Source organism: Myxocyprinus asiaticus, chromosome 8 (genome assembly GCF_019703515.2).
Source record: "Myxocyprinus asiaticus isolate MX2 ecotype Aquarium Trade chromosome 8, UBuf_Myxa_2, whole genome shotgun sequence".
NCBI lineage: Eukaryota > Metazoa > Chordata > Actinopteri > Cypriniformes > Catostomidae > Myxocyprinus > Myxocyprinus asiaticus.
This window is the reverse complement of record NC_059351.1, coordinates 47937041-47962462: the sequence shown is the minus strand read 5'-3', so window position 1 is coordinate 47962462 and position 25422 is coordinate 47937041. Positions and strand designations below refer to the sequence as shown.

Genomic DNA, 25422 nt, shown 5'->3' with positions numbered 1-25422 from the left:
ACCACCCAGCCAACTGGCAAACAAACCAACCTACCAATGAACCAAAAAACTAAAGAAAATAAAAACAACGAACCACATAATCAACGAACCAGCCAACCAACAAATGAACCATTATGAAATGCGTTATATGGAGCAGAGTGTACTATACTCTCATTGGTAGCAGAAAGCATAAAAAAATTTGCTAAAATATTTAATGAACAAACATGCATACTACCCCTGGAGTTGCGAGTTTGAATCCAGGGTGTGCTGAGTGACTACAGCCAGGTCTCCTAAGAAACCAAATTGGCCTGGTTGCTAGAGAGGGTAGATTTACATGGGGTAACCTCCTCCTGGTCACGATTAGTGGTTCTCGCTCTAAATGGGGCACGTGGTAAATTGTGCGTGGATCGAGGAGAGCAGCATGAGCCTCCACGGTGTCATGCACAACAAGCCACGTGATAAGATGCGTGGATTGACAGTCTCAGAAGCGGAGGCAACTGAGACTTGTCCTCCGCCACCCGGATTGAGGTGAGTAACCGCGCCACCACGAGGACCTACTAAGTAGTGGGAATTGGGCATTCCAAATTGGGAGAAAAGGGGATAAAAAAAATAAAAAATTAAATAAACAAACATGCAAGGGTCATGGAATATGCTTTAGTTCATGACTACAGGAATTTTAATTCTGTGGAAATCTGCTGAACTTTCCGAAGGCGCAGATGATGTGTGGCCCGATTATCATCATCAACTGTTGTGTTCCCAGCAGTAAAGGCAAACCTATCAATGACAGTAAAACATTTAAAAGACAAAGACCTTACAAGATTAAAATCCAGAAGGATCAAGTAAACATAAAAACATTGAGAAATGAGTCCCTTAAGCAAGGCTGTTTTAACTTTGGCCCTTTATTAGCCATGAATCTCTGAATATCTCATGAACAGCCTACAGCAATTGAAGTAATAAATAAAGAGTTACATTTGTGCCAGAATAGCAAAACTGAATAAAAAAGGAACAAATACACATCCAGTGATTTCTATTCACTGTGCACAAGAATTAACAATCCACTGCTGGGTTATCCCGTACACTGGTGTTCATATCCAACTTTGACCTGCGGCGATGACTTTTTAATCTTCCTCTAATTACAGGGCATGTATTCAGTAAAAATCCCAAGTAATCATATAAACCGGCACGCACTTGCCCATTACAAATCATCTACTATTTCTAATCACCATTTAAAAGCTCCACAGAAATTATGCCCAAAAAACACTTCTGAAGAAATTCTGACTTAGGAATCCTGTCTTGTGAAACTGACAACATGACAATCTTTGGAAAACAAATCTCAAAATATGAAAAAGAAGGAAGCCCTCAAAGGAACCCATCATTCACCATCTTCACCGCACACCATCTTCATACAAATAAACAGTTTATGCTCGATTTTGACGATGCTGATTTGCAAATGTTTGAACAATAAATGAAGACTGTTTGCTTAATCCGTAAACAAGGCAGATTAAAATGATGTGGAATGTTCTATGAGGTAAGTGTATACAGTTTACTCTCACTTATATTACAAATACACTACATGGCCCCAAATGTTTGTCTAAGGAAATTGCATGGCTGTATCCTTTATTTTATGCACCTGTCAGTAATGGGTGTGGCTGAAAAAGCAATGACACACAAGGCACCAAGGTAGAACATTTCGCCGAACTAGTTTGGTCATTTCATGCCATTACTGAAAAACTTTGATGTGATTATGCAATAGAGATTTAAAACAATGCAAAGTTAAAAAGAACGATTTGTTTCAAAACAACCTTTTTTTTTTTTAATGAAATCATGCTTTTGAGCTACACTTATGGACTCAATTATTTTTGACATAATGGGGTTGGGACGGATGTATAAATCCATCCGTTGAACAGAACAGAGTGGTGCACAAGAACAGACTCCACGGGGAATTCAGAATCCAGCAGGGAGTGACTCTTTCTGTGTGAAAGTCTATGATGTTCCTTTCAAGGTGACAATAAAACTGAGCAAATCAAAATGACTTGAACCAAGCTCAGATAAGAATTTTGAGATGATTAAAATAGTGGAAATGAACATGATTCAAAAGCCTGTTAGGCATATTTATTCCATTATGGACATTTAGCACACAAAAAAACCCCTTGTAGCTCAACTGGCAGAGCATGACGCTAGCAACGGCAAGGGGTCACATCCCAGGGAGTGCATGTACTGATAAAAGAAATGCTGTTTATAGCTTGAATGCACTGTAAGTCGAACAAAAACAACGTAAATGTTTATTTTAAAGTAGAAATGGTGCAGTCTTATACCCTGCAATTTAATCTTGCTATCCTGTATTTAACCTACTACAATTTCTATAAGATATTGATATCAGAATGTTTTGGTGTTGTGTAAGCAGATATGTTCTGAAAGCAAGAGTTTCCCCATCATTCTATACACATAACTGTGCAGCATTGTGTATGCAAATTAATATAATGCGTGGACATTTATTGATAGTGATATTTTTTGTCAAGTAATAAATTATGCATAAATATGCTAAATTATATTTCACTATTTAATTGCAAATCAACTGTTTTATTTGATATCAAGTTCTGCAGATTATAAGAATTATATTATTTTAATAATTAAAATGTAATCATTAAAAAAGATATCTATGAAATTTAAATGCAACTATATACTAAAATCTGTATCACTATGCAAGTGTAAATTAGTTTTCATCCAATGTCAATTACTGCAGATTATGACAATGACATTATTTAAATAAAATAATTAAATTGTAATTATTTTTTTTAATTAAAATGTAACAATATGCTAAAATTGGTATGATTATAATTGCTTATGAGTTATGCCACTTAATGTCAAGTACTGTAGATCATAGAAATTACATTATTTAAAATAATTACAATTTAATAAACAAATAAACATTTTAATTTGTTTTCAATTAAATATAAATGTATCAATATGCTAAAATCTGTATCACCATTTAATTGCAAATGAATTATATTGTCCAATGTCAAGTACTGCAGATAATAGAAATAACATTATTTAAATAATTAAAATTAAATAAAAAAAATAAAAAAAAATCAGTCTTTTTAAATTAAATTTAAATGTGACAATATGCCAAAATCCAAATCATTTAATAGCAAACGAGTCATACTTCCCAACGTCAAGTACTGCAGATTACAAGAATAACATTATTTAAATAAAATAATAATAAAAAAATCAATTTAAATAACAATATTCTAAAATCTGTATGATTATAATTGCTAGTGAGTTATACCAATTAATGTCAAGTACTGCAGAATATAGAAATTGCATTATTTAAATAAAATTATTAAAATGTATTTAAAAAATAAAGATTTAAATTTGTTTTCAATTAAACATAAATGTAAATTTATGCAAAAGTCTGTATTGCTATTTAATTGCAGATAAATTATATTGTCCAATGTCAAGTACTGCAGATTATAGGAATATTATTTAAAAAATGTATTAAAACGTAATAAAAAACATTGTTGTTGTTTTCAATTAAATGTAACAATATGCTAAAATCTATATTATTTAATTGCAAAAAAGTTATAACGGCCAATGTGAAGTACTGTAGATTATTTAGAATAGCATTACTGAAATAAACTGAATCAAATTCAACATTTTCAAGAAACTAATTTAAATTGTATTTACAGTACTTTATTTAGCAAAGTACTTTCATTTGCTTTGAGCATTACTATAGTGCAGTTTTTTCAAGTTTTCCAGTTTCTACAAAATAAAAATAAAAAATGAAAACCAATACTTCGGTAAGTGTCATATAAAGAGACATTCAAGGAACAGTATTCAAATATTTTATTAATCTTAAACATTTTCCCTTTCATCAGCAGAGTTACAGAGGTTTAGAAATAAGCCCTTCTCATAGAAGCCCTTCTTGCCGAACATCTGGTGTTTGCAAGGAGTTTCTATTTAATTCCACTGTTACTCATTGTCTGAGCTTTGCACACCCCTTTGTCATTAACCTCAAAGGCAGCTCCCTTGTAAGTGGCCACACATTGGCCATCAGTGCGCAAATCCGGCTGGACCTGCTCCCACACTTTCTTCTTAGGGTTCAACTCTTTATCGGGCTCACCTAGGCCATCAGAACAAAGAGGCGAATAGAGTGCAGTACTGATTAGTTTTGCCCCAAACACACTTTCCAAGAGCTTTAAAGGACGGACAAAATAGTGACAGTATTTTGGTGTATAAATCTGAATGTTACCTGGGAAGCCCTGACAGGAAATTCTGTCTCCAGGCACAGCTCCACTGGGGGGATCCAGGATCTCGACCTTCTCTGGAGAGCTGGCACACATGACCATGGCCTGGGACACCACGCCTCTCATTTTAGCAGGCTTCAGGTTGCACAGGAGCACAGCCATACGGTTCTGCATCTAAAGATCGAGGAATTAAACGTGAGACAGCTTCATCGTGACTCTGCTTACAGATTGGTACAGCATTTTACAGAAATCTTCTTTTTGGTCAGGCTCTTAGCAGTTAAACACTATTCTAAAAATAACATATATTAGTTATGACACTGGAAAATGAGAACCCACTCAGAAAAGACTCTTTCCCAAGTGTGTCTAATCCAGAACAAAACAAAAAGTTGCACATTATTTTTTCAACAAACAACATCTTGTACTATATAAAACAGTTGGTCAACTTAACTGGATTATTCATTTTTATGAAAAGGAACAAAAGGGAAGCAGGACAAAACAGACACCAAGATAAAACAAAATGCATTAAAAATAATAATAATAAACTCATACTTTCATCTCATTCACATTCTTTAAAAACAAAATTAACTTTAGACATTCATCATTAATTCAACTCTATAAATGCACTTAAATCAACTGTAATTTAGTCATAACCAGAAGGGGAAACCCAAAATGATTAAATGCATGAAGGAAACAGAGACTTTTTATAGGTGCAATGAAGAATATGGCCAAACTTCTAGGAATTCCCTAAACAAATCGTAAACTCAGTGTCCTGGAAAATAAAACGCAAGACTATGTAGTGAATTCTATATGGAGCAGGTTTATGGAGCTCCATGAGCTGTGGTAGTACAGATGTTTTATATGAAACAGTAAAAGTGAAATATCCCCCTTCAAAATATTCTGACACATAACACCTAATCAACAAGAATTGCATTCATATATCTGGCAAACAAAGATTGCTCTTTTACAGCATTACATGTTGATTTTTATTCAATAATATAAAAGTAAAAATGTTTAGCTGTTTACAATTGCCGAGTAACAACACAACTTGCTGCACTGATATATAATTCAACTGCTGTGCGGTCAAAAGTGTACATTAATTGACTATTTAACAACTGGTGGCTCATCCAATCAGAAATCAGAGTCGGAACGATCTGTTTAAATATTAGTTTAACTCAAGCATTAAATTATGCAATGCGGTTACGAATAATCATATCTTTTGGTTTACGTTGATCAATAATAAAAAATAAAAAAAAGAAGTAAATAATCAAATGAAATCAAGCATTACCACTTGGTTATTCAAACATAAGCCATTTTATACTATTAACGTGATTTATTACACAGCTCTCTGGAATCCTCTATTCTGATTGGTCAATGGCACCATCTAGTGGTCTGATATCTTTGAGTAACAACCGCACTTCTGGGGATTATGACGTAATAGACCGGACATCTGAGTATTGCGAGTCATCTTGTCTTGTTTCTCCGATCACTGTGCAATCTCTACAAGTTAATAAAATAATTACAACTTAAATTAATGTTTCATGTCCATTTATTGGTTTATTTGGCAAGTAGTCTCATAATAGGCAGGATGAGGAGGAATCACATGGTCATTTTCACAAAATAAACACCAACAGAACTCAAACGCAAACCGGTGGTGGATTTCAGCTGTTCAGCAATTAATTTCTCGCATAATTACACAATTTCATAATTTCAATGCAAATTAATATTTTATGTCAATTTATTTATTTATTTGGTTAGTAGCTGTGTAATAAGCTGGATAATGTACAGTCAGCCGGTTGTTATCGCAAAATAAACCCCTTCAGGGTGATCGAAGACCTGATCCTGATCGAACCCTGTCTGGGTTTATTTTACGAAAACAACTGGCTGACTGTACATCATCCCTTAAATAAAATTAGCCATGTTGGCCTTTACATGCCTTATAAATAACTGAATTGCAGCTACAATTGATTTGTTGCAGTACATAAAGCAAAACTTTCCAAAACTTGGCTCAATGGTAAACACAGGTGTTTTGTCAGGGGGTCGAGGGTTAAGTACCTGCTCCAGAGGGATGTGTTTTACCAGACCACTGACAACGGTGCGTGGAGCCGCTTCCCCAACATCCACCTGCTCAACGTAAAGAGAGTCGGCATCAGGGTGTTTCTCGGCACTGATGATGCGGCCCACTCGCAGATCCAACCGAGACACATCCACTTTTGCCTCCTCCTGAGGGGGGGATGCTGCCTTCTCCTTCTTCTCACCTGGATCAAATGCGTTTCGGAACAGAGAGGAGAATTCACTAACAAAATGTGACATTTTCGGTATCTTAGTGCAAAAACCCGCATCTTAATCACGAACGAACCACAAACCAGTATTTAAATTGCACTTCAGCGCAAATAATCGTACTTCAGCATGAACATGCCTCCTTTTGACATAAATTACACTGATTATACTTTGTGCTTGTTTCACAAAATTCAGCACTTATCGCCCATGGAAAGCAAGTGGTAATTCTGCGTTAAAGAGATGTTTGTGTACATTTTCTAGTGATCATGGCAGCAGTAATTCATTACACAATGATCAAATAGTGTAAATTCAGCTAGGGCAAGGGGTTTCAAACGGGGGTCTGGGGACCCCTAGGGTGCTGCGAGGGAGTGCTAGGAGGTCCGTGGACAATTTAGAGAAAGAATAAAAGTATTCATAAATGTAAAAAAAAAGTATACTTTTGTTTAGTTTAATCTAAATGTTTCTATACAGGTTTATATGATTAACATTACACAATTTTTTGTTCGATACAATACTGATTTTAACACACAAACACAAAAAAAAGAATATATATATAATATAAGCCTATACCGCAACTTTGCCACAATGTACATAATTGTTTTTTTCATTAGATCACTGTTTTGCTTTGGAATTATGCTTTAAAACTTACAAAAAGATACAAAAGTTATTTTATTGTTCTAACAATTAATAACTTCCTTGAACATGGATTGGCTCTGTTGAACACATGACAGGCCAACATTTTAAGAGAGTCACAATGATTTTTTACATGTCGATTTATGCGCGGGGAGAAAATGTTATTTTGTACTTCTCTTTTTGCAGTTCTAAATAAAACTCTCATTTTACATTTTGATAGAACATTACAAATTCATGTTCAACATGCTTTATGTTTTTGTATTTTCAATCACAATATAATAAGCTAATTATTTAAACTGTCTTCATAATATCACAATTAAAAGCCTTTTTTAAAAGTCTTTATACACAAAAATATATACAACCGTTATATATTTTAGAAGGGGATTATATATTTTCCTTGGCATTAAAAAGTTTGAAAACCACTGAGCTAGGATACCTGACAATACGTATGACTTGCTTAAATACATTATGACGCATCACAATATCATAACTGGATCACGAATTAAACTATGCCAAACACACCAGAGACATCGCGTCCTGAGAGAAAGTGAACCTTCGGGATTTCAATCTTGTCCAGTTCACTCTGACCACACTCGGAAATGCATTATTTGCAAAATCTCAGAGTTTAAGTTTATCGAAAAAATAAATAAACAAACACATGGATTGAAATTATCAATGCAAACATCACAAGACAAAAATTCGCAATATATCAATATCTGATTATATGGGCACAGCGCAATTCACTCTTGCTGATAATGTGAATTTATTTTGTACAGATATTTTTCATGTTTGCGACTCCAAAGATGGTTGTAATTGCGAAAGTTATGGATCATCATCTAGCACTCCATAAATGTCTGTGAAAAAAGCATGTTTACAGAATCATTGTACCAACCACAGTACACTTTGTGTCATTCTGGAGTTTTATTACATTACACGTCCAACCGGAGGAAATGTGCTTTCAGTTTGTGAAGTGTTTTTAACGCAACTCTTTGAAAGATATTTTTAGAGTTTGGATAATGCTCACCAAGGACTTGTTGGGATTCTTCAAAAAGTTCACAAGTGGAAATTATGCTGATCTGTCAAACTCTGTTTCCGAGCTTTTCCCAAAAGTGCTAAAGGATTCAGCCAACAATGGCTTCCGTAAGCTTGTTTGTTTCTATTCACTTCAGGTCATTTGAAAATACTGCGACTTTATCACCGTTGTGGGAATTGAGGGGTAGGGGACTTTCTCGGACCAACACTTCACCCTGCAAGTCTTGAAAAATCTCACATTTGTGCACAGTCTAAGAGCTGTTGGAAGGATGTTTGTGATTTAATAAATCGCAAAAGGCCATATCAGGATTTACATTTTAATTCGATTAATTTTCAGCGCTAATTTCAAGTCTGAATGCGCCAAGATTCCTTAGTGCCTTCCTATATGTGAGAAGTCAAACTGAACTGCCAAGAAATAAGATGTGAATGAACAACAGGTGCAAGAGAGGCTCTCAGCTTCACCAAAACACATCATTCATCAACACTGATGGAGAAGAGAATTATGAGTTTGACATCTGGCCCACAGGAATGTCAAAGAAACTTGTTTTACCTCAAAACTAGCGGCATAAATAATAAATGATAAATAATAAAATGATCTGCAATCTGTACACAGAACAGAGCTTTCCTAAGTTGAAAGGACCCGAGTCAATAAAAATGCCAATCATTTTCATAATAAATAACCATGAAAGGCAAACCAATTCATATCAACTGCTCTATTGTTTAGGGCAGGAACACCAAGAAATACAACACTCTGCAGACGAAAGTGGCATCTACAAATGTGGTTCACCTTCAGATTCGTTGGGTTAGACTTGAATTCACTTTTGACATTTGATCATTAAGATTTATCCACTTCTATTAAAGATATGTGCCACATCTAATACAAATAAAGATCATCTCTTTCTGGTTTCCTTGTATCTTTGATTGCATATCATGTGAAAATTACAGGGTTTTCTGGCTTTACATAGTCATGACAGGAGATGACAAATTGGATATAGCTTTGCACAGACAAGGTTATTATGCGATTGCGAACTAGTCTATATAGTGGCTAGACTTTCGGAAAGTGTAGATTTAAACATTTATTTTAGTGCAATGCCTTCCCCCCAGACTTCCATTATAAGTGCATTACTATAAATGGGATTTTTGCTGATTTCTACAAACTGAGGGTCAAGTCAAAAATATTTTAATGTGGCAATTTGGCAGTATGCCATCAATACAGCTTAACTTACTTTAACCTTAAACTGTTTAAGTTTTTCCTTTAAGTTTTACCCTTTACAAATATAGCAAATTAAATATTTGTGAATGGGAGTAGATTTACCAAAGTACTATGCTTTCTGCTAATTCAAAAAGAAGCTCTATGTTAGGCAAGTTCAATTGGTGCTGTTGGACAGACAGAACTTTTCGGACCTTCTAAACCAAAACGCTTTGGACTCCAATACAAATGAATAAACAGAAATATCTGGAAACTTTGCCAATGCATATATGAGAACTGTTATAAAGGACTATATTGCAAAAAACAAAACAAAGTCATACTAATAGTCCAAGCGAGTAAGATTACCCTTTTTCTCAGCTTTCATTTTTTTGGTGGCATCATTGTCTTTGGCTGGAGTGGTTTTAGTGGCTGGAGCAGCAGGGGCAGGAGGGGCTGCTTGGGCAGGTGGCTCCGGGACTGTCGATTTAGACACACAGTGGACGCTGGTCTCCGTTGAAGGCATTGGCACCTCTTTCACTGACAATAAACAAATTCCATTGTTTTACGTTGTTATCAGCAGAAATATGACTTTGTCAATTGTAAATGCTAATTTTATTTGTCTAACAGAGCTGTTCATTTTATCAGTTTGTAGACCAACACGGGAGGCTAATTTACAATGGGTTCCCTCTGGAATTGCTGATGTTTTTTTTTTTTTTTTTTAAGAATAGTGGTTTTGGATTAATGAGTTAAATAAGGTCTGTGGTAAACATTACTAGAAGCAACTTCAGCTAACATGCTGCTACATAAGGACAACAACGGTTCATTGACAATCATACACTAAGCACAAATGTTATATGACTCATAAATCAAAAAGCACTTTTTAAACAAATTCATTGGAAATTCCTAGGGAAACCCACAGAGGTAGACCGATAGTGGATCTTGCCGATACAGATAACTAAGGTGATGGAAAAGGCTGATAACTGATTATTCGGCCGATAGTTTTTAAAATTGATTTATAGAATGTAGAAAATAAATCTTAGTCTTTCCTTACTATGACAGGCACAGAGGCAAAAACAGTCCAAAATGAATAAAATCCATGATGCAGTTTATTGTTTAACCAAAATCCCAATAATAATCAGGCAAAAAAATAATATTTGGTGCATAGAGCAGGACTTTTAACAATTAACAAGCCCGAAATGCAACAGGGACTCTTATTTTGAAATTACTGAGACTTGGCTTAGTAACAATGCTCTACAGTTAACTATTAAACAAATTAAGGTTTTTATAGCCTATATATATATATTCACCAGATTAAGGGTAATATAATAAAAAAGGGTAAAATAATAATTAAAAAATATTTAAATCGGCAACTATCGGTTTTGAGGATAACCGATAGCTGCAAAAAGTAAATATCGACGAAGGTTAATCGGTAAAACCGATATATATCAGTCTACCTTTAGAACCCATGCCTTAAAAAAAGCAAATTTCTTCCAGGTTTTAGGACTACAAACTAAACTGCTCAATGATAAAGTAATAAATACAACGTGGAGTTGTTTATGGTCAACATGAAATCCTGTTCGCAACTGATGTATTTCCAGGTGAAACAGTACATTCAATGAATAAAAAAATGGAGGGTGGGACTTGGATTGCGAAAAGTCTCCTTGTGACGTAGCTGGAGGGGAGTGGTTGAGAAATTAAGAGGAATTTGTGATGTCAGGTGAAAAGGTATATCGGTTTTGAGTCGGAACAAGTTATTCCATTTTGATAAAAGATTACAAAGCCAATTTTTTCATTTGGAATATGTGCACTGATGAATTGTGCACAATAAGACCACGAACATGCAATAAGGAAGTAAACGTGCTCAATTTTGATGTTGACTTCAACACCTGCACTCCTGCAAAGGCACTGCATCAACACAGATGCAAGTGATTTCAACACAAAATTCTGGAAACAACATTTGATGGATTGGTGCTAGTGTATTTAATGTGTTTTTATCGGCATAACTCAACAATTTGATGCAGAGCACAATTTTTTTTAGACATAATGACAGGCTTTCCTGTTCAGAGAAGCGATTGATCTTCCCAGGCTGAAGAACCAAATCATCTGTGATTGCACTTTATTGGTTCAAGATTCCCTGTGGATGGTGATATACCTCCTCTCTTCCTTTCCATTTCCAGAATTTGTCTCTTCAGTTCCTCAACGTCCTTCTTGAGTTTGGCATTCTCCACCAGAAGCTTCTTCTCTTCTCTAACGGTGGCTTGCACAACTACACCAAAAAACATATTCATCAAGGAAAATTCATTTACAAGTTAACCATTTACTGTGATTATTAAAAATCAATTCGAGTGGACAAATATTGCCCCGTCATAAAAACAGTTCTACTGATTATGTAACCCAGTTTGTGGGTAGCACATGGTACACTTTGCTCTTCCAGATCTCCCACTCACTGGCTTTCTCCTTCAGCAGCTGGATTTGCTGTTTGAGGTACTCAATGATCTGATCAGCCTCCGCAGCCTTCTGTTCCAGTCTTAGGAGTGAGGGTGTGTGGCCTGACATCTTGAACAGGGATCGTACCAGGAACCTGAAAAACAAGCCAAGACAGAGATCAAACACCACAGGAACTCTTAGTCACTCATAAACATCTGCAAAAAAAGGAAAGAGGACCCATAAGGACACCCAATCCCTATCTGGGAAAACATATATAGCGCTTAAGCATCAAAAGGGCACGACCTCTTTAAATTAGATCTTTTAGATTTCTGACGCATGTAAACATGAGATCTTTGGCAAGCTGTATACGGTTCTTTAATTTGAAATTTGTACCGAGTTGTAGCCAAGTTTCTGTCCTTATCCACTTCCATGGAGGGGAATTACAATGAAACGTCTGACACCAGGCCAGATGCTCCAAAAACAGATCGTCTGAATGCCAAACAACATGTGAAAACCTCATCAAAGTATAAATCCTTCATTCTAATCTCAATCGTAGAAACAGCAAAACGTGTTTTTGATTGTCACTTTAGTACATTTAGACTTCTTCAGACAGGCAGCAAAAAAATATATTTTTTTAGCAGCCTGAACGGCAAAAAAACAACATGAAATTTGATGTTTACAAACTCAGATTTTAAAAATATTAAAGATTATTTATTAGTATTATATTATGATATGAAAATTATATAATTATTAGGGCTGCCAATCAATAATTATTTTTTTTTATCAATTGAATTACATGATATGCTGATTAATTAACTGAATTAATCACAATTATTCTCATATATACAGTGCTGTGAAAAAGTATTTGCTCCTTCCTGATTTCTTCTATTTTTGCGGGTTTGTCCATACTAAATTGTGTTAGATCTTCAAACGAGATATAACATAAAACAAAGGCAACCCGAGTAAATAAAAAATACAGTTTTCAAATATATATATATATATATATATATATATATTTTATTGAAGCAATAAGGTTATCCAACACCTATATTACCCATGTGAAAAACATCAAACCTAATAGCTGGTTGTGCCACCTTTAGCAGCAACCAAACGCTTCCGATAACTGGAGATCAGTCTCCACAACGCTGTGGTGGAATTGGCTCACTCTTCTTTGCAGAACTGCCCGTTTAAGGTCCTGCCACAGCATCTCAATCAGGTTCCAAGTCAGGACTTGGTCTAGGCCATTCCAAATCTTTAATTTAGCTTCTTTGAGCCATTCAGAGGTAGACTTGCTCCTATGCTTTGGATGATTGTCTTGCTGCATAATCCAGTTGTGCTTGAGCTTCAACTCACGGACTGATGACCGGACATTCTCCTTTAAGATTTTCTGGTTTCCCTCAATTATTGCAAGTCACCCTGGCCCTGAACACCATCACATTACCACCACCATGCTTGATCATAGTTATGATGTTCTTTATGTGGAATTCTGTGTTTGATTTACGCCAGATGTAACGGGAAACCTGACTTCCAAACAGTTCCACTTTCAACTCACCAGTCCACAGAACATTCTCCCAAAAGGTTTGAGGATCATCAAGGTGTATTTTGGCAAAATTCAGATGAGCCTTAATGTTCTTCTGGGTTAGCCTTGGTTTTTGCCTCGCCACTCTTCCATGGATGGCATTTTTGGCCAGTGTCTTTCTGATAGTTTAGTCATGAACAGTGACCTTTATTGATGCGAGAGTGGCCTGCAGTTCCTTGGATGTTGTCCTTGGCTTTTTTGTGACTTCCTGAATGAGTCGTCGCTGTGTTCTTCTTGGAGGAATTTTGGAAGGTTGGCCACTTCTGGGAAGGTTCACTACTGTGCCATGTTTTTTCCATTTGGAGATAATGGCTCTCACGGTGGTGCTTTGGAATCCAAGAGCCTTTGAAATAGCTTCGTAACCCTTCCCAGACTGATGTATTTCAATCACCTTTTTCCTCATCATTTCTGGAATTTCTTTCGACCTTGGCATAGTGTGCTACTGGGTGAGACCTTTTAGCCAAATTTATGCTGCTGAAAAAGTTATATTTAAGTGTTGATTTGATTGAACAGGGCTGACAGTAATCAGGCCTGGGTGTATTAGTCCAGCTGAACCTAATTATGAATGCAGTTTCCTAGATTTGGGGATTTAGTAACTAAGGGGGCAAATACTTTTTCACACAGGCCCAGTTGTATTGGATACCCTTTTTGTTTTTAAATGATCATTTAAAAACTGTATTTTGTGTTTACTCAGATTGCCTTGGTTTTATGTTAGATTTTGTTTGAATTTGTGAAGCAATTTAGTATGAGACAAACAAAAACAGAAGAAATCAGGATGGGGGCAAATACTTTTTCACAGCACTGTAAATATGTGCTAAGAAAGGCCCTCAAAAAATAATAATTCAATATATAATGCTTAAATAATTATAGTAATATTTAAATAAACAAATTTAACATATATTTTATTAATATGATAATTAAAATGATTAAAATGCATTACATTATTGTTGCAGACAAGTAAAGCATTGATAAGACAACAGAAAGAGCGGCTTAGAAGGCAATACGATGTTTATTTCCATATTTCTAAATATAAGCCTATCATTGGCCTACATACCACAGCAATCCATTTTGCAATTGAATCTGTCAGAGATACATTTATTATAAGGGCTTTTCTAAGGACTCGTCAATGTATACGTGTCAGACAGACACTTTTAGAGCATCTTACTTTGGTTGCGTTGCATCATAAACAGCGTTTTTATGTTACTGTGTTAAGTTAAACGTAGTTTGAAACTTAGAAAAACACATCTCGAGATCCCTGCATTTCGGTATTGCTCTGTCTAGCTGTTAAATGCAAGAACGCGATCTCGTCTGGTTTGTTGTCTGTATAGCTGCTGAAAAAAGGTGGTACTTCAAGCTTAAATTCTGCTCCGAATGGTAGGTATTTTCCATATTACTGCCTGGAGACATGATTAATTGTGTTGATTTATTTTTTTTTTATCAGTTATTTTTTATATAATTAATCACACTGAATTAAGGTGTGAAATTGACAGCCCTAATAATAATTACTATAAAAATCAAATTTTTCTATCAAATCAGATTTCAAGTAGAGGCTGACCGATAGTGGATTTTGCCAATATCGATAAGGTGATGGAAAAGTCTGATAATTGATTAATCGACTGATTGATTTTAAAATCGATTTATTAAATGTTAAAACATTTTTAATCCATATTAGATCAACAGTCGATCATTAGCAATTGGTAAAAACAATTAATCGGTCGACCTCTAATTTCAAATATTTTTTTATCATTCGAGAATGAATTTTCGTCATTCAATGACTGTGCATCACTTTTGATCTCTTATATGCCATGCGAGTTCAGCATTACAGCAAGATGTCATGTTAGACATGAACAGCGGCAAAATATCCCATTTTCCATCCTCTATTTTCATTGATAGTTGCTGTCTTATATCCCTTGCTGTTATGCTGATGCTCAAGTCATTACTATGGTAACCGATATATTACCTGCGCCTGAATATGCATACTTCCCTGCTACTCACAGTATGCAAAAAGCAGTATGCCAACTGAGCAGGATTTCCCAACACTTGCTATTTACGATACAGCAGGTGAATAATTCCCGGATGACCCGGGCTAACTTGTGTATAATTGGTGGCTAATTTTCTGCAAACAAAACATTTGCGGCTTCTGTGGCAACAATGGACAATCAATCACAGCTGTTAAACCTCTCATTGAAATAAAAGTATTAATTCAATTTAAACTGTAAATAGAAAAACATTTAAACAAATTTAAAGCAAAAAATAAAAACAAAGTGTAAACACATTAACACATACATTTTGCTATGTGTGCACTTCTCATCTGGAACATTTGTTTCCTCTTCCAAAAATGAAGACTTTCGAAAATGCTCTCTATTACTGCATAATTTGGAAAACAATGATATAAGCAAACAGAAAACTGAGTTTTCAAAGGAAAATGGATTAGTGTGGAATTGGCCTTACACTGTTTGTAACCAGGAGTGATAGCGGTCTATGGAAACTTCAGAATGCCAATGACAATCTCTGGGTCAAGTTGATCACACAAAATTCCCAAACAAGGAAGGGGAAGAAATCAAACCACATGCCGTCTAAATGTGTGTACTGAAATTGCATCACTGTCATCACTGTCCTCCCTGTCCCCAGCACCGCTATAAAATTGTTTGTGATAGAGGAATCCTCTTTGGCTCCAGGCGGGATCAAACAACAGCAAATTTCCATTGAGTCCAAAGACAGCTGGTAAAGGAACACTGACATTACACATTTGGCTCCGACTCATCCGCTGCACACAAAAGGACTGAGGGAATTTTTACAAGGCGAAGGAAAAGAGCAGAACACATCATAACACATAGAGCAGGGTGGTGCTGGAAACAACAGCTGGCTCGCGATGAAAACAAAATCGTTCGGATGAGGAAATTAGAAACACAAAAAAGCTGGAGTTGATAATATCGTGGATCAAAGTCTCTTGTTTTTGAAGTTCTTGAACTCCTTTAAATGGGCCTGTGGTGTAAGAATTTATGAGCACCATGACAGGACTGTTTTCATTTGCATAACCCCTGAAATGAGGAGTTGGGACCCAAAACACTTACCAAAAAGCTAAGTCATCACTGCTTTCACATTAAAAGTATGGTTCACCTAAAAATGAAAGTTCTCTCATCATTTACTCGCACTCATGCCATCTCAGATGTGTGATTTTCTTCTGCAGAAATCAAAGATTTTTAGAAGAATATCTCAGCTGTTTGTCCATACGATGCAAGTCAATGGTGTCCAGAACTTTGAAGCTACAAAAATCACACAAGTCAGCATAAAAGTAATCCATAAGACTCCAGTGGTTAAATCCATGTCTTCAGAAGTGATATGATAGGCGTAGGTGAGAAACAGATCAATATTTAAGTCCTTTTGTACTATAAATGTCCACCTTCACCAGCCCTCCTAAGTGCTCTCTGAAGAGTTCTTCTTCGTTTGTTTTTGGAGATTCAAATTTTTCGTGCATATCGCCACCTACTGGGCAGGGAGGAGAATTTATAGTAAAAAGGACATAAATATTGTTTCTCACCCACACATATCGCCCTTACGAAGACATGGATTTAACAACTGAAGTTGTATGGATTACTTTTATACTGCCTTTATGTGCTTTTTGGACCTTATGAGTTCAGGTCACCATTCACTTGCATTAAATGGACCAACAAAGTTGAAATATTTTTCTAAAATTCTTCATTTGTGTTCAGCAGAAGACAGAAAGTCATGCACATCTGGGACGGCATGAGGGTGAGTAAATAAAGAGAGAATCGTAATTTTTGGGTGAACTATCCCTTTAAGCTTGTCATTCTAAATGTATAATCTATTCTATTGGGTCAGTCTTTAAGGAATACTAATTCATCTGAATTAATCTTATACTAATTCAATACTTGGGACTGATTTAATAACAATTTATATAACAGCAACAGCCACCAATATTACAATTGCATTGGGACCCAAAACAAAGAATATTTTCAATCTTTACCCATTTTACTGCTTTTGGGAACAAAAAATTAGTGGAATAATAAATGACGTCTGCTGAATAGGTATTGTGTAAAGCATAAAATGGCTTTCCTTTAACACCAACTTAACATGCCAAGTTTTAAGATTGCTGTCATGTTATACATTTCCACAGCTGAGCTACAGCATTACAAACAGGGTGGTGAAATCTAAAACGGAGTGTTTTATCACCACATGCTCTCTGTAACAAGGGTGGGACAAACAGATTTATGATACTTTGTTTTGCTTACAACATTTCCTTGCATTAGTGCAATAAATTGTAAAAGAGGTCTGTTTCAGGCAACAGGATTCTATTGAAGTAAATTAGAACAAGATCAAAGCATTTATATCATATGTGGCCTCAATAATATATACTCAGGCAAGAAAATAAATAAGACATCTATGACACCTAAATTAGACACCTAACAACGTGTAGTCTAATTTAAAGCGTGTGATGCACACTGCAAATCTATTCAGGATTTTCAGGCCCTTCCAAATGTGCAAGTATGATTTGCATGTTGTTTTTACATGACTTGTTCATCTACAGCAGCGCTACTCAACATGCGATCTCACTTGAGAGTTACTAAACATGGCGTAAATCTGTCCAATCTCTTGAATAGCTCATCAGAGATGTGTACTCATCATGACAACAGTATTTGCAGGAAAAAAAAATAACAACAGTTTTCCCTGCAGTGACGGCGTTGAGACGCAAGCTTTTTAGTGCTCTACTTCACTGCAAAAAACAGTCTTGGTGTTTTTTAGCTGACAATCACAGTGACAACAACAGAACCGATCTATATCAGAAAATCGATCTGTTACACTCCTTATGTTTAAAATAATTACTAAAAAGGATAGTTCACCCAAAAATGAAAATTCTCTCATTTTCTCACCCTCATGCCACCCCAGATGTGTGACTTTCTTTCTTCTGCAGCACAAATAAAGAATTTTAGAAAAATATCTCTGCTCTGTAGGTCCATACAATGCAAGTGAATGGTGACCAGAACTTTGAAGCTCCAAAAAGTACATAAAGGCAGCATAAAAGCCTCCAGTGGTTAAATCTGTCTTCAGAAGTTATATGATAGGTGTGTGTGAGAAACAGATACATATTTAAGTCCTTTTTTACTCTAAATCTCCACTTTCACATCTCAAAGCCACATGTGGCACCTGTTTCATTTCACTTTCACATCTGAAAGTGAAAGTGGAAATTTATAGTAAAAAGCCAAGGACTTAAATATTGATCTGTCTCTCATCCACAGAGCTAAGATATCTTTTCTAAATAATCATCATTTGTCTTCTATAATTATTTATATATATATATATATATATATATATATATATATATATATATATATATAAATACAGTATAATCATAAAAATTAAGAGTGTGGCCCTCAAGGGTACAGGGATCCAGCTTTGCGGCCCCTGACCTTTCCAAAGCTGGGTAGCCCTGATCTACAGGTTCCAGGGCCATAGCAAGGTATTCTGGGCCCCCTCACTCTATATTGCTCTGGGCCCATTTCCTATTTAAAAACACTGTTTATTATTTGTTGTGAGCCCCCCCGGACCTATGGGCCCCTAGAATAATTACCACCTTTCACCCCACTAGCTACGGCCCTGACAGGTGCAGAGAACCTGTATGACCTGAAATTTTAAAAACAAAAGACTTAAAAACTCACTTAAAGGTGCACTTAGCAATTTTTCCTCATTAAAAAAATTTTTACTCCTAAAGAAATGAATAATCATTTTGAAATATATGTATACAATCATGAGCACTCACATGAGATGAAGATTCAGTTACCTTATCAGTAACCTTACAAAAGCTGTTTTATTCTACATGGAGAGGGTCCCCTTATGGGGGATACTACTAGCTTAATCTCAGCAACCGTCCTGTTGTTTGTCACTTTCACTCGTGAATTAAAGTAGTCGTGCCTGACTGTGAATAGTCATCTGAAACTGTCCATTATAACACAAAAAAATTACTGAGTGCACCTTGAAGACAATCAGCAAAAGGGCAGAAATAACAACAACTGAATCACTATTATTGTAAATAACTGTAAGAAATAAATTGACGCAGATTTATACGTTAGATCCAGCCACAATATGCTCCTTTAGCAGATCTGGGACGGATACAGACGCATCGTGACTGACGGCACTATTAATATCTGTATATGGACACACACACAATGCTGACTGTCACTTATCGCAGCTCGTGTAAAACTCTATAACGGCTCTTCTACAACTGCTTTAACAACATTTCTAAGCCATTACATACACAAACAAACAATATTACCGAACGGAAATATCTATATGTGCTCTAGAACTTACATACAAATGCAATCGGTTGTTTTCTGTACGCACAGGCAGCGCACGCACTCAGCACCCCTTCACGTTTGACCCGTGTCGCGCGCTGATGGCGTCCCAGTCACGTGTGGTTCAGCCGTTTACAGGCGCAGGAAGAGTCTACTGATCTATCAAAATCACACATGCATATCTGGGAAATTATTAATGGAGTCGTTATCAAATGGAGCAATGTTCCATTTCTATTAAACAGGTATGTTGTTGTTATGATTTTCAGTTTGCAATTCACAGTTTGAAGCAAGCATCAGTAATTGTACGGCATTCATTCATAAATGCCTGCACAAACTTGTTGTACATTTAAAAACTGTTTTGTTATAATTGATATCTGTTTTAGTTTATGATCCTCTCTGACCATAGGATATATAAAATATTTATTTTTGGATAAACAGTTTACTGTCGTTAATTATAGCTTTCCCTAATTTAAGTTTATTTTAGAAATCACAACAAGAATGGACAATTGAAATAAAACAAAGCCTTTAAACATAATATTGTTCTACATCACAATAAATAAATAAATAAATAAATATTAACTATAAAATAAGAAGTAACTATTTTATTCTGGCGGAACTGTTGTAGTCATACCAAATGATAATAATAAGTGATTAAATCGACTTAATTTCTTAATTATATATATACATTTATATAAACACACACACATACACATATATACATATACATATACATATATATATATATATATATATATATACACACACTACCGGTCAAAAGTTTTGAAACACTTACTCATTCTTTATTATAATTTATTTTCACATTTTAGAATAATAGTAAAATCATTAAAACTATGGAATAACATAAATGGAACTATGGGAATTATGTTGTGACTAAACAAAATCCAAAATAATTCAGAACTGTGTTATATTTTAGCATCTTCAAAGTAGTCACCCTTTGCCTAGAATTTGCAGACATGTACTCTTGACATTTTCTCAACCAACTTCTTGAGGTATCACCCTGGGATGCTTTTTAAACAGTATTGAAGGAGTTCCCATCTATGTTGGGCACTTATTGGCTGCTTTTCTTTATTATTTGGTCCCAGTCATCAATTTCAAAAACGTTTTTTTTTATTTTTATTAAAATTTATTTTTATAATGAAATAAATTAATATGTTGGCACAATTATATTTTTGTCTACAAAACTAATTTCAAACATTTAAGCATACACCTTCAGATCAAAAGATTTTTAAGATCATGAGAAACATTTCAGTCAAGTGTTTCAAAACTTTTGACCGGTAGTGTGTGTATATATATATATATATATATATATATATATATACACACACACACACACACACATATACACATATTTATACACACACACACACACACAATCTAAAAATGTGTGTATATATATATATACACACACACACACGCATATAAATACACACATATATACATACATGTATGTATATATATGTGTGTATTTATATGTGTGAAGAAGAAGAAAGAAGACGATTAGTGCAATAGTAGGACAATAGTAGTGCACAAATACAATTATTTTCTTATTTTCATGAGGGAAATAACTGAGATATATGAAAGGATGCATTTAAAACTGTCTATTTAATCTTTTCTTGTGTCAGTGTGTTTGTTAAGCATTAGGCGAGTCATGCAGCCCCTCAGAGATGTTGAGCTGGGGGCCTTCACCTTCTTCGCCTCTCCTCTTCCTCATGATGTGTGCGGGAGCAATGGTCTTCCTCTCACCTCCAACTCCATCAAGATCCTGGGGCATTTCCAGATCCTCAAGACTATCACCCATCCCAGACTGTGCCAATATGTGGACATCACCAGAGGGAAGCATGATATGGCTTTGGTGCTTTATTGCCTGTTGTGTTTCAGTAAGTGACTTCAAAATCATAAAGATGCCCAAAATGTATGCCCACTATTTAGTTGCTGAGTTGCCCTTTTGGTCTATTTTACTGGAAGAGAAATAAAAGGATGACCTATGCATGAACTAAACCAATGCATGTCACTGTTGTAATGCCAAGCTGTTTTGCAGTTTATGGGGTTGAAATGTGTCCCGTGCCTTATCTTTTTAATTATGCAACATTTGGTTCTGTTGGTTCTGTTTTTAGTTTTATCCTCTTTTATCCTATTGATGTTTATCTCAGTGATTTATTGACATTATTTGTCTGCAGATTCCAGCTGTGAGAGTGTTTCTTTTTATCTTGGGTTGCTTTATGGCTATGTTAGTCCAGTATTTATCGTAGACAATGCTCTTTGTATAATGCATGATTCCTCGTTGAGAAGACATCCCTTTGAGATCGATCAAACAAGATTTGTTTCTAGTTCTTTAGGACATTTAATTGTGGTGGGAAATGCTATTCAGATTTATTAGCGTTATAAATTCCTTTTTATGTTTAAGAAATTAACTCCATTGAAGGTAATCCTCTCGCTAGAGGGAAATTTGTATTTCTGCGAAAATTAAAATCAATTTGAAGATGCTCTCCTCTTCAAGGAGCAAAAAATGTTTTTGGGATTGTTCTGATTCAGATGCAAATAGTATATAAGTGTGATGTTTAGGACAGTTTTTATTTTTTATTATTATTCATTGTGATTGAATGTTTGTCAATAACAATTTTAACTAGAGGTTGACCGATTGTGAATTTTTCCATTACTGATAACTAAGGCGGTGGAAAAGCCAGATAACCGATTAATCGGCCGATAGTTTTTAAAATATTTTTTAGTCTTTCCTTACTATGACATGCAAAGACATAGAGGCTGAAAGAGCCCAAAAATGAATAAAATCCCAGCTGTAATTAGGGAGTTATATGCAGTTATTGTTCAACCAAAATCCCAATAATAACCTCAGAAAATTAAGATTTGGTGCATAATGCTGAACATTTAACTATAAACAAGCTCGAAACACACTGGAGACTTTTATTTTAAAATGAAGCCCTCGCTTCAATATGGAAAACTTGATTAGAAAATGAAAAGAACAAAATATGCATTGAAGTGAGGATAAAATATGGATGAAGATTGTCAATAATGAAAGATTTTGATACCTTTTGGTACCGGCCATAGAACACAGAGGAAAAATAATAAAAATACTAAGGTCAACTATCGCCATAGATTTTTGCAGGTAACCGATAGTTCCAAAAAGCAACTATCGGCACAGATTTATCGGTAAAACCGATATATCGGTCTACCTCTAATTTGAACATCTTTACTTGTTGGCCATAATAAACCTGGCATTTGCAAATCACTGCAAATACTGAATAAACTGATCCTTGTCAATGCCTGTAGCAGAAAAGGTCCAGGTGGTTCATCATTTTTCTTCTACTCAGTGTTCACTATTTAGACGTATTTTGTGTAATATACACAAACTTTTTAACCCTCAAGTTTTGTTTGGGATCTGAGAAAATTCTGATAGTTTGAAAAAATTTGAATAGCTTAAAACATACTAAACATTCAGTTATAAGGTCAACAATTCATGAATTTTGTTACTCCAATCAGTTGTTCTCAGAAAAATCAAATCATTTACATATAAAATTTGAGATTGTTAGCCTAATACTGCTGACAAATTGCAGTTGGCATGGACTCATGTTTAATACATAAGGAACTGTTTCTAACCTGTATACTTGTCTTGTTATTTTGCAGAACGGCTAGTTATTGTTGCTGAGCACTATGAGAAAAGTCTGAAGGATCTGCTGAAGCAGGGGAAACCAGTTGGGTAACCCTTTCAAGATTTAGAGCGAGAAACAGAACACAAACTGGGGCTTCATGCACCCATTTTTTAATAAGGAGGCACCGATGGTAGTACTGACTTGTTCGGTGCCTTAGGCATGATAAGACATGACTAAAAAAGCATTAAACACTTCACAACTTAAGTTACATTTAGTTACTTGTATATGCATTAGACACATTGATTTTGCAGGACAGCTTTCCTTTTGGATGGAAGAGCATGTTCGAATGAATCAAATAACTCCATTTGTTTTCCATGTCATACAAGTTCGTTTGTAGTGACATTGAGGAAATGATTTGGGGAAGGTGGAACTCATTCACACATTCACAATTCAGCATCGAATATTTTCCAAATTTAATTTTACATTTCTTAAAAACTAAGTTTACTAAAACCAAAAATAGATAGCACATCTAAGGCTGAATTTATCTGCAAAACATAGTTGGCATGGCATTTGTACATTAAGCAGTTTGTACTGAATTAATTGTGCAAATGTAATATTTAGGGTCAGAGGTTTAGAACAAACACTGACTTGATTGTTTGAGAAATATCTCTAGAATGTTTCCTTGCAAGCACCGTAATTACTAAAGACAAGAAAAAAATGACTGAAACAAGAAACGCTTCCATTTCTAACAAAAACATCAAGTCATTATTTCCAATCAGTTGTTCTTAGAAAATCTAGCATTATTTCACACAACCCCCCCTGAACTTTCCAGAGGAACATGTTTCTCATCATGCTGATCTTTCCACAAGCTTTTCTAATTTCTAAGAAATTACTGTTTATAAGATGTGACTTATATGAAACATGCACAGCAAGTTCAACATCAAAACTATTTCCAGTAAAAGGTAAAGAGGAATACTTTATTCTGTACACTCTGATTAGAATAATTTATAAGTAATTTATTTGATCATCCTTATTTTATTTGTATTTGTATTTTTATTACATATCTAAAATAAAAGCACTTCCAGAATATGGCTGTGATGGGGAATATTACAAATCCTGAATTGTTCATTTATAAATTCAAATCTTTACTTAATTCTAACTTGTTTATATTTATTTAATGACATACAGGAGCTTTTATTCATTAAATCTCTTGAAACTAATACCAGAAAAACTGCTTCTGTAGTGTTGATGACCACAGGAATGTGAGCTGTTGGGAAATCAACAATTTCCTCCCTATTTAGAGATATTCACAGAGTCTGTTGTGCATTTTGGGGGTCAGACTGACCCAATGGCTTGTTTGCATGGACGAGCTGTTTATCCTCAAATTGTCTTACATTAAAATGCAGTTTAATGGAGTGCCTTTTACACTCAAAAAAATTCATGTAGTATCATGCACAGAAATGTACAGTAGTTTTAAATTACCTATAACTGGTGCTTTAGTACTGATTTTACAGTTAAGTCCACTTATTTATACTCTTTTTTTTTTCTTTTTTTTCCTGCCATCTGCTTTCTAAATTAGACATCTCATTATGAATTCTAATGTCACTTTAATTAATTTTAAGGGCGTTAAATACTACCATGTCATTTGTAATGCGAGATAAACCATTATTCCTTAAAATATACCATATGAATTTTAATAAATGTCAGTTAAAAGATTGAGTTTTAATTTAAATGAATATGACATCAGTCAAAAGATTATATTTGAAAAAATGTGAGATCAGTTAAAATATTGAATTTGAATAAATGTGATATCTGTTAAAAATGTAATTTGAATAAATGTGACATCAGATAAAAGATTGAATTTGAATAAATGTGGGATCTGTGCACATTTGCGAACTTTGCGCACTTTGCTAGTTTTTCATTCTTTTTGTGACATAAACCGGTGAGATTCGATACACCCTGTTCCATAACTGTTCTGTGAGGTCAATATGTCAAAGAATTCAAAATCATCAGGCTCTGGAGACATTAAAAGACACTTACGTGCTCAAGCTGATACCCCTGACGGGGCCACAGACCAGGGACTCAGTTTGGATGGTGCGAAGGGAGAGATTAAGTGTCAGCTGGC

The 25422-nt window shown here is 35.0% G+C and overlaps 2 protein-coding genes across 3 annotated transcripts; one reads left to right on the top strand and one right to left on the bottom strand.

Annotated features, from left to right (window-relative positions):
• Window positions 1–3807: 3807 nt before the first annotated feature.
• Window positions 3808–19808, bottom strand: LOC127444686 (aminoacyl tRNA synthase complex-interacting multifunctional protein 1-like). Of its 2 annotated transcripts, none has more exons than XM_051704216.1 (7): window positions 19688–19808; window positions 11802–11935; window positions 11507–11620; window positions 9721–9891; window positions 6276–6478; window positions 4229–4397; window positions 3808–4099 (listed from the first exon to the last, which is right to left on the bottom strand). In XM_051704216.1, coding segments are annotated over exons 1-7 (960 nt in total). In that variant the 5' UTR covers window positions 19690–19808; the 3' UTR covers window positions 3808–3932. The 2 variants fall into 2 exon arrangements, with proteins under 2 accessions (XP_051560176.1, XP_051560177.1); XM_051704217.1 differs by having other exon boundaries at window positions 19692–19768.
• On the top strand, window positions 19790–25361 carry LOC127444689 (TBC domain-containing protein kinase-like protein). Its single transcript, XM_051704219.1, has 3 exons — window positions 19790–19913; window positions 21315–21569; window positions 23332–25361. The coding sequence occupies exons 2-3, from the start codon at window positions 21341–21343 to the stop codon at window positions 23406–23408; spliced, it is 306 nt and encodes a 101-aa protein (XP_051560179.1). The 5' UTR covers window positions 19790–19913; window positions 21315–21340; the 3' UTR covers window positions 23409–25361.
• Window positions 25362–25422: the final 61 nt, after the last annotated feature.

Coding starts and splice junctions, on each gene's coding strand:
- LOC127444686 (XM_051704216.1), bottom strand. Junction 11,621..11,801: donor GCTGCTGAAGGAGAAAGCCA/GTGAGTGGGAGA, acceptor TTTTTGGTGTAG/TTGTGCAAGCCACCGTTAGA. Junction 4,398..6,275: donor AACACATCCCTCTGGAGCAG/GTACTTAACCCT, acceptor CTCGATCTTTAG/ATGCAGAACCGTATGGCTGT.
- LOC127444689 (XM_051704219.1), top strand. CDS start 21,341: ATGCAGCCCCTCAGAGATGTTGAGCTGGGGGCCTTCACCTTCTTCGCC. Junction 21,570..23,331: donor TTATTGCCTGTTGTGTTTCA/GTAAGTGACTTC, acceptor GTTATTTTGCAG/AACGGCTAGTTATTGTTGCT.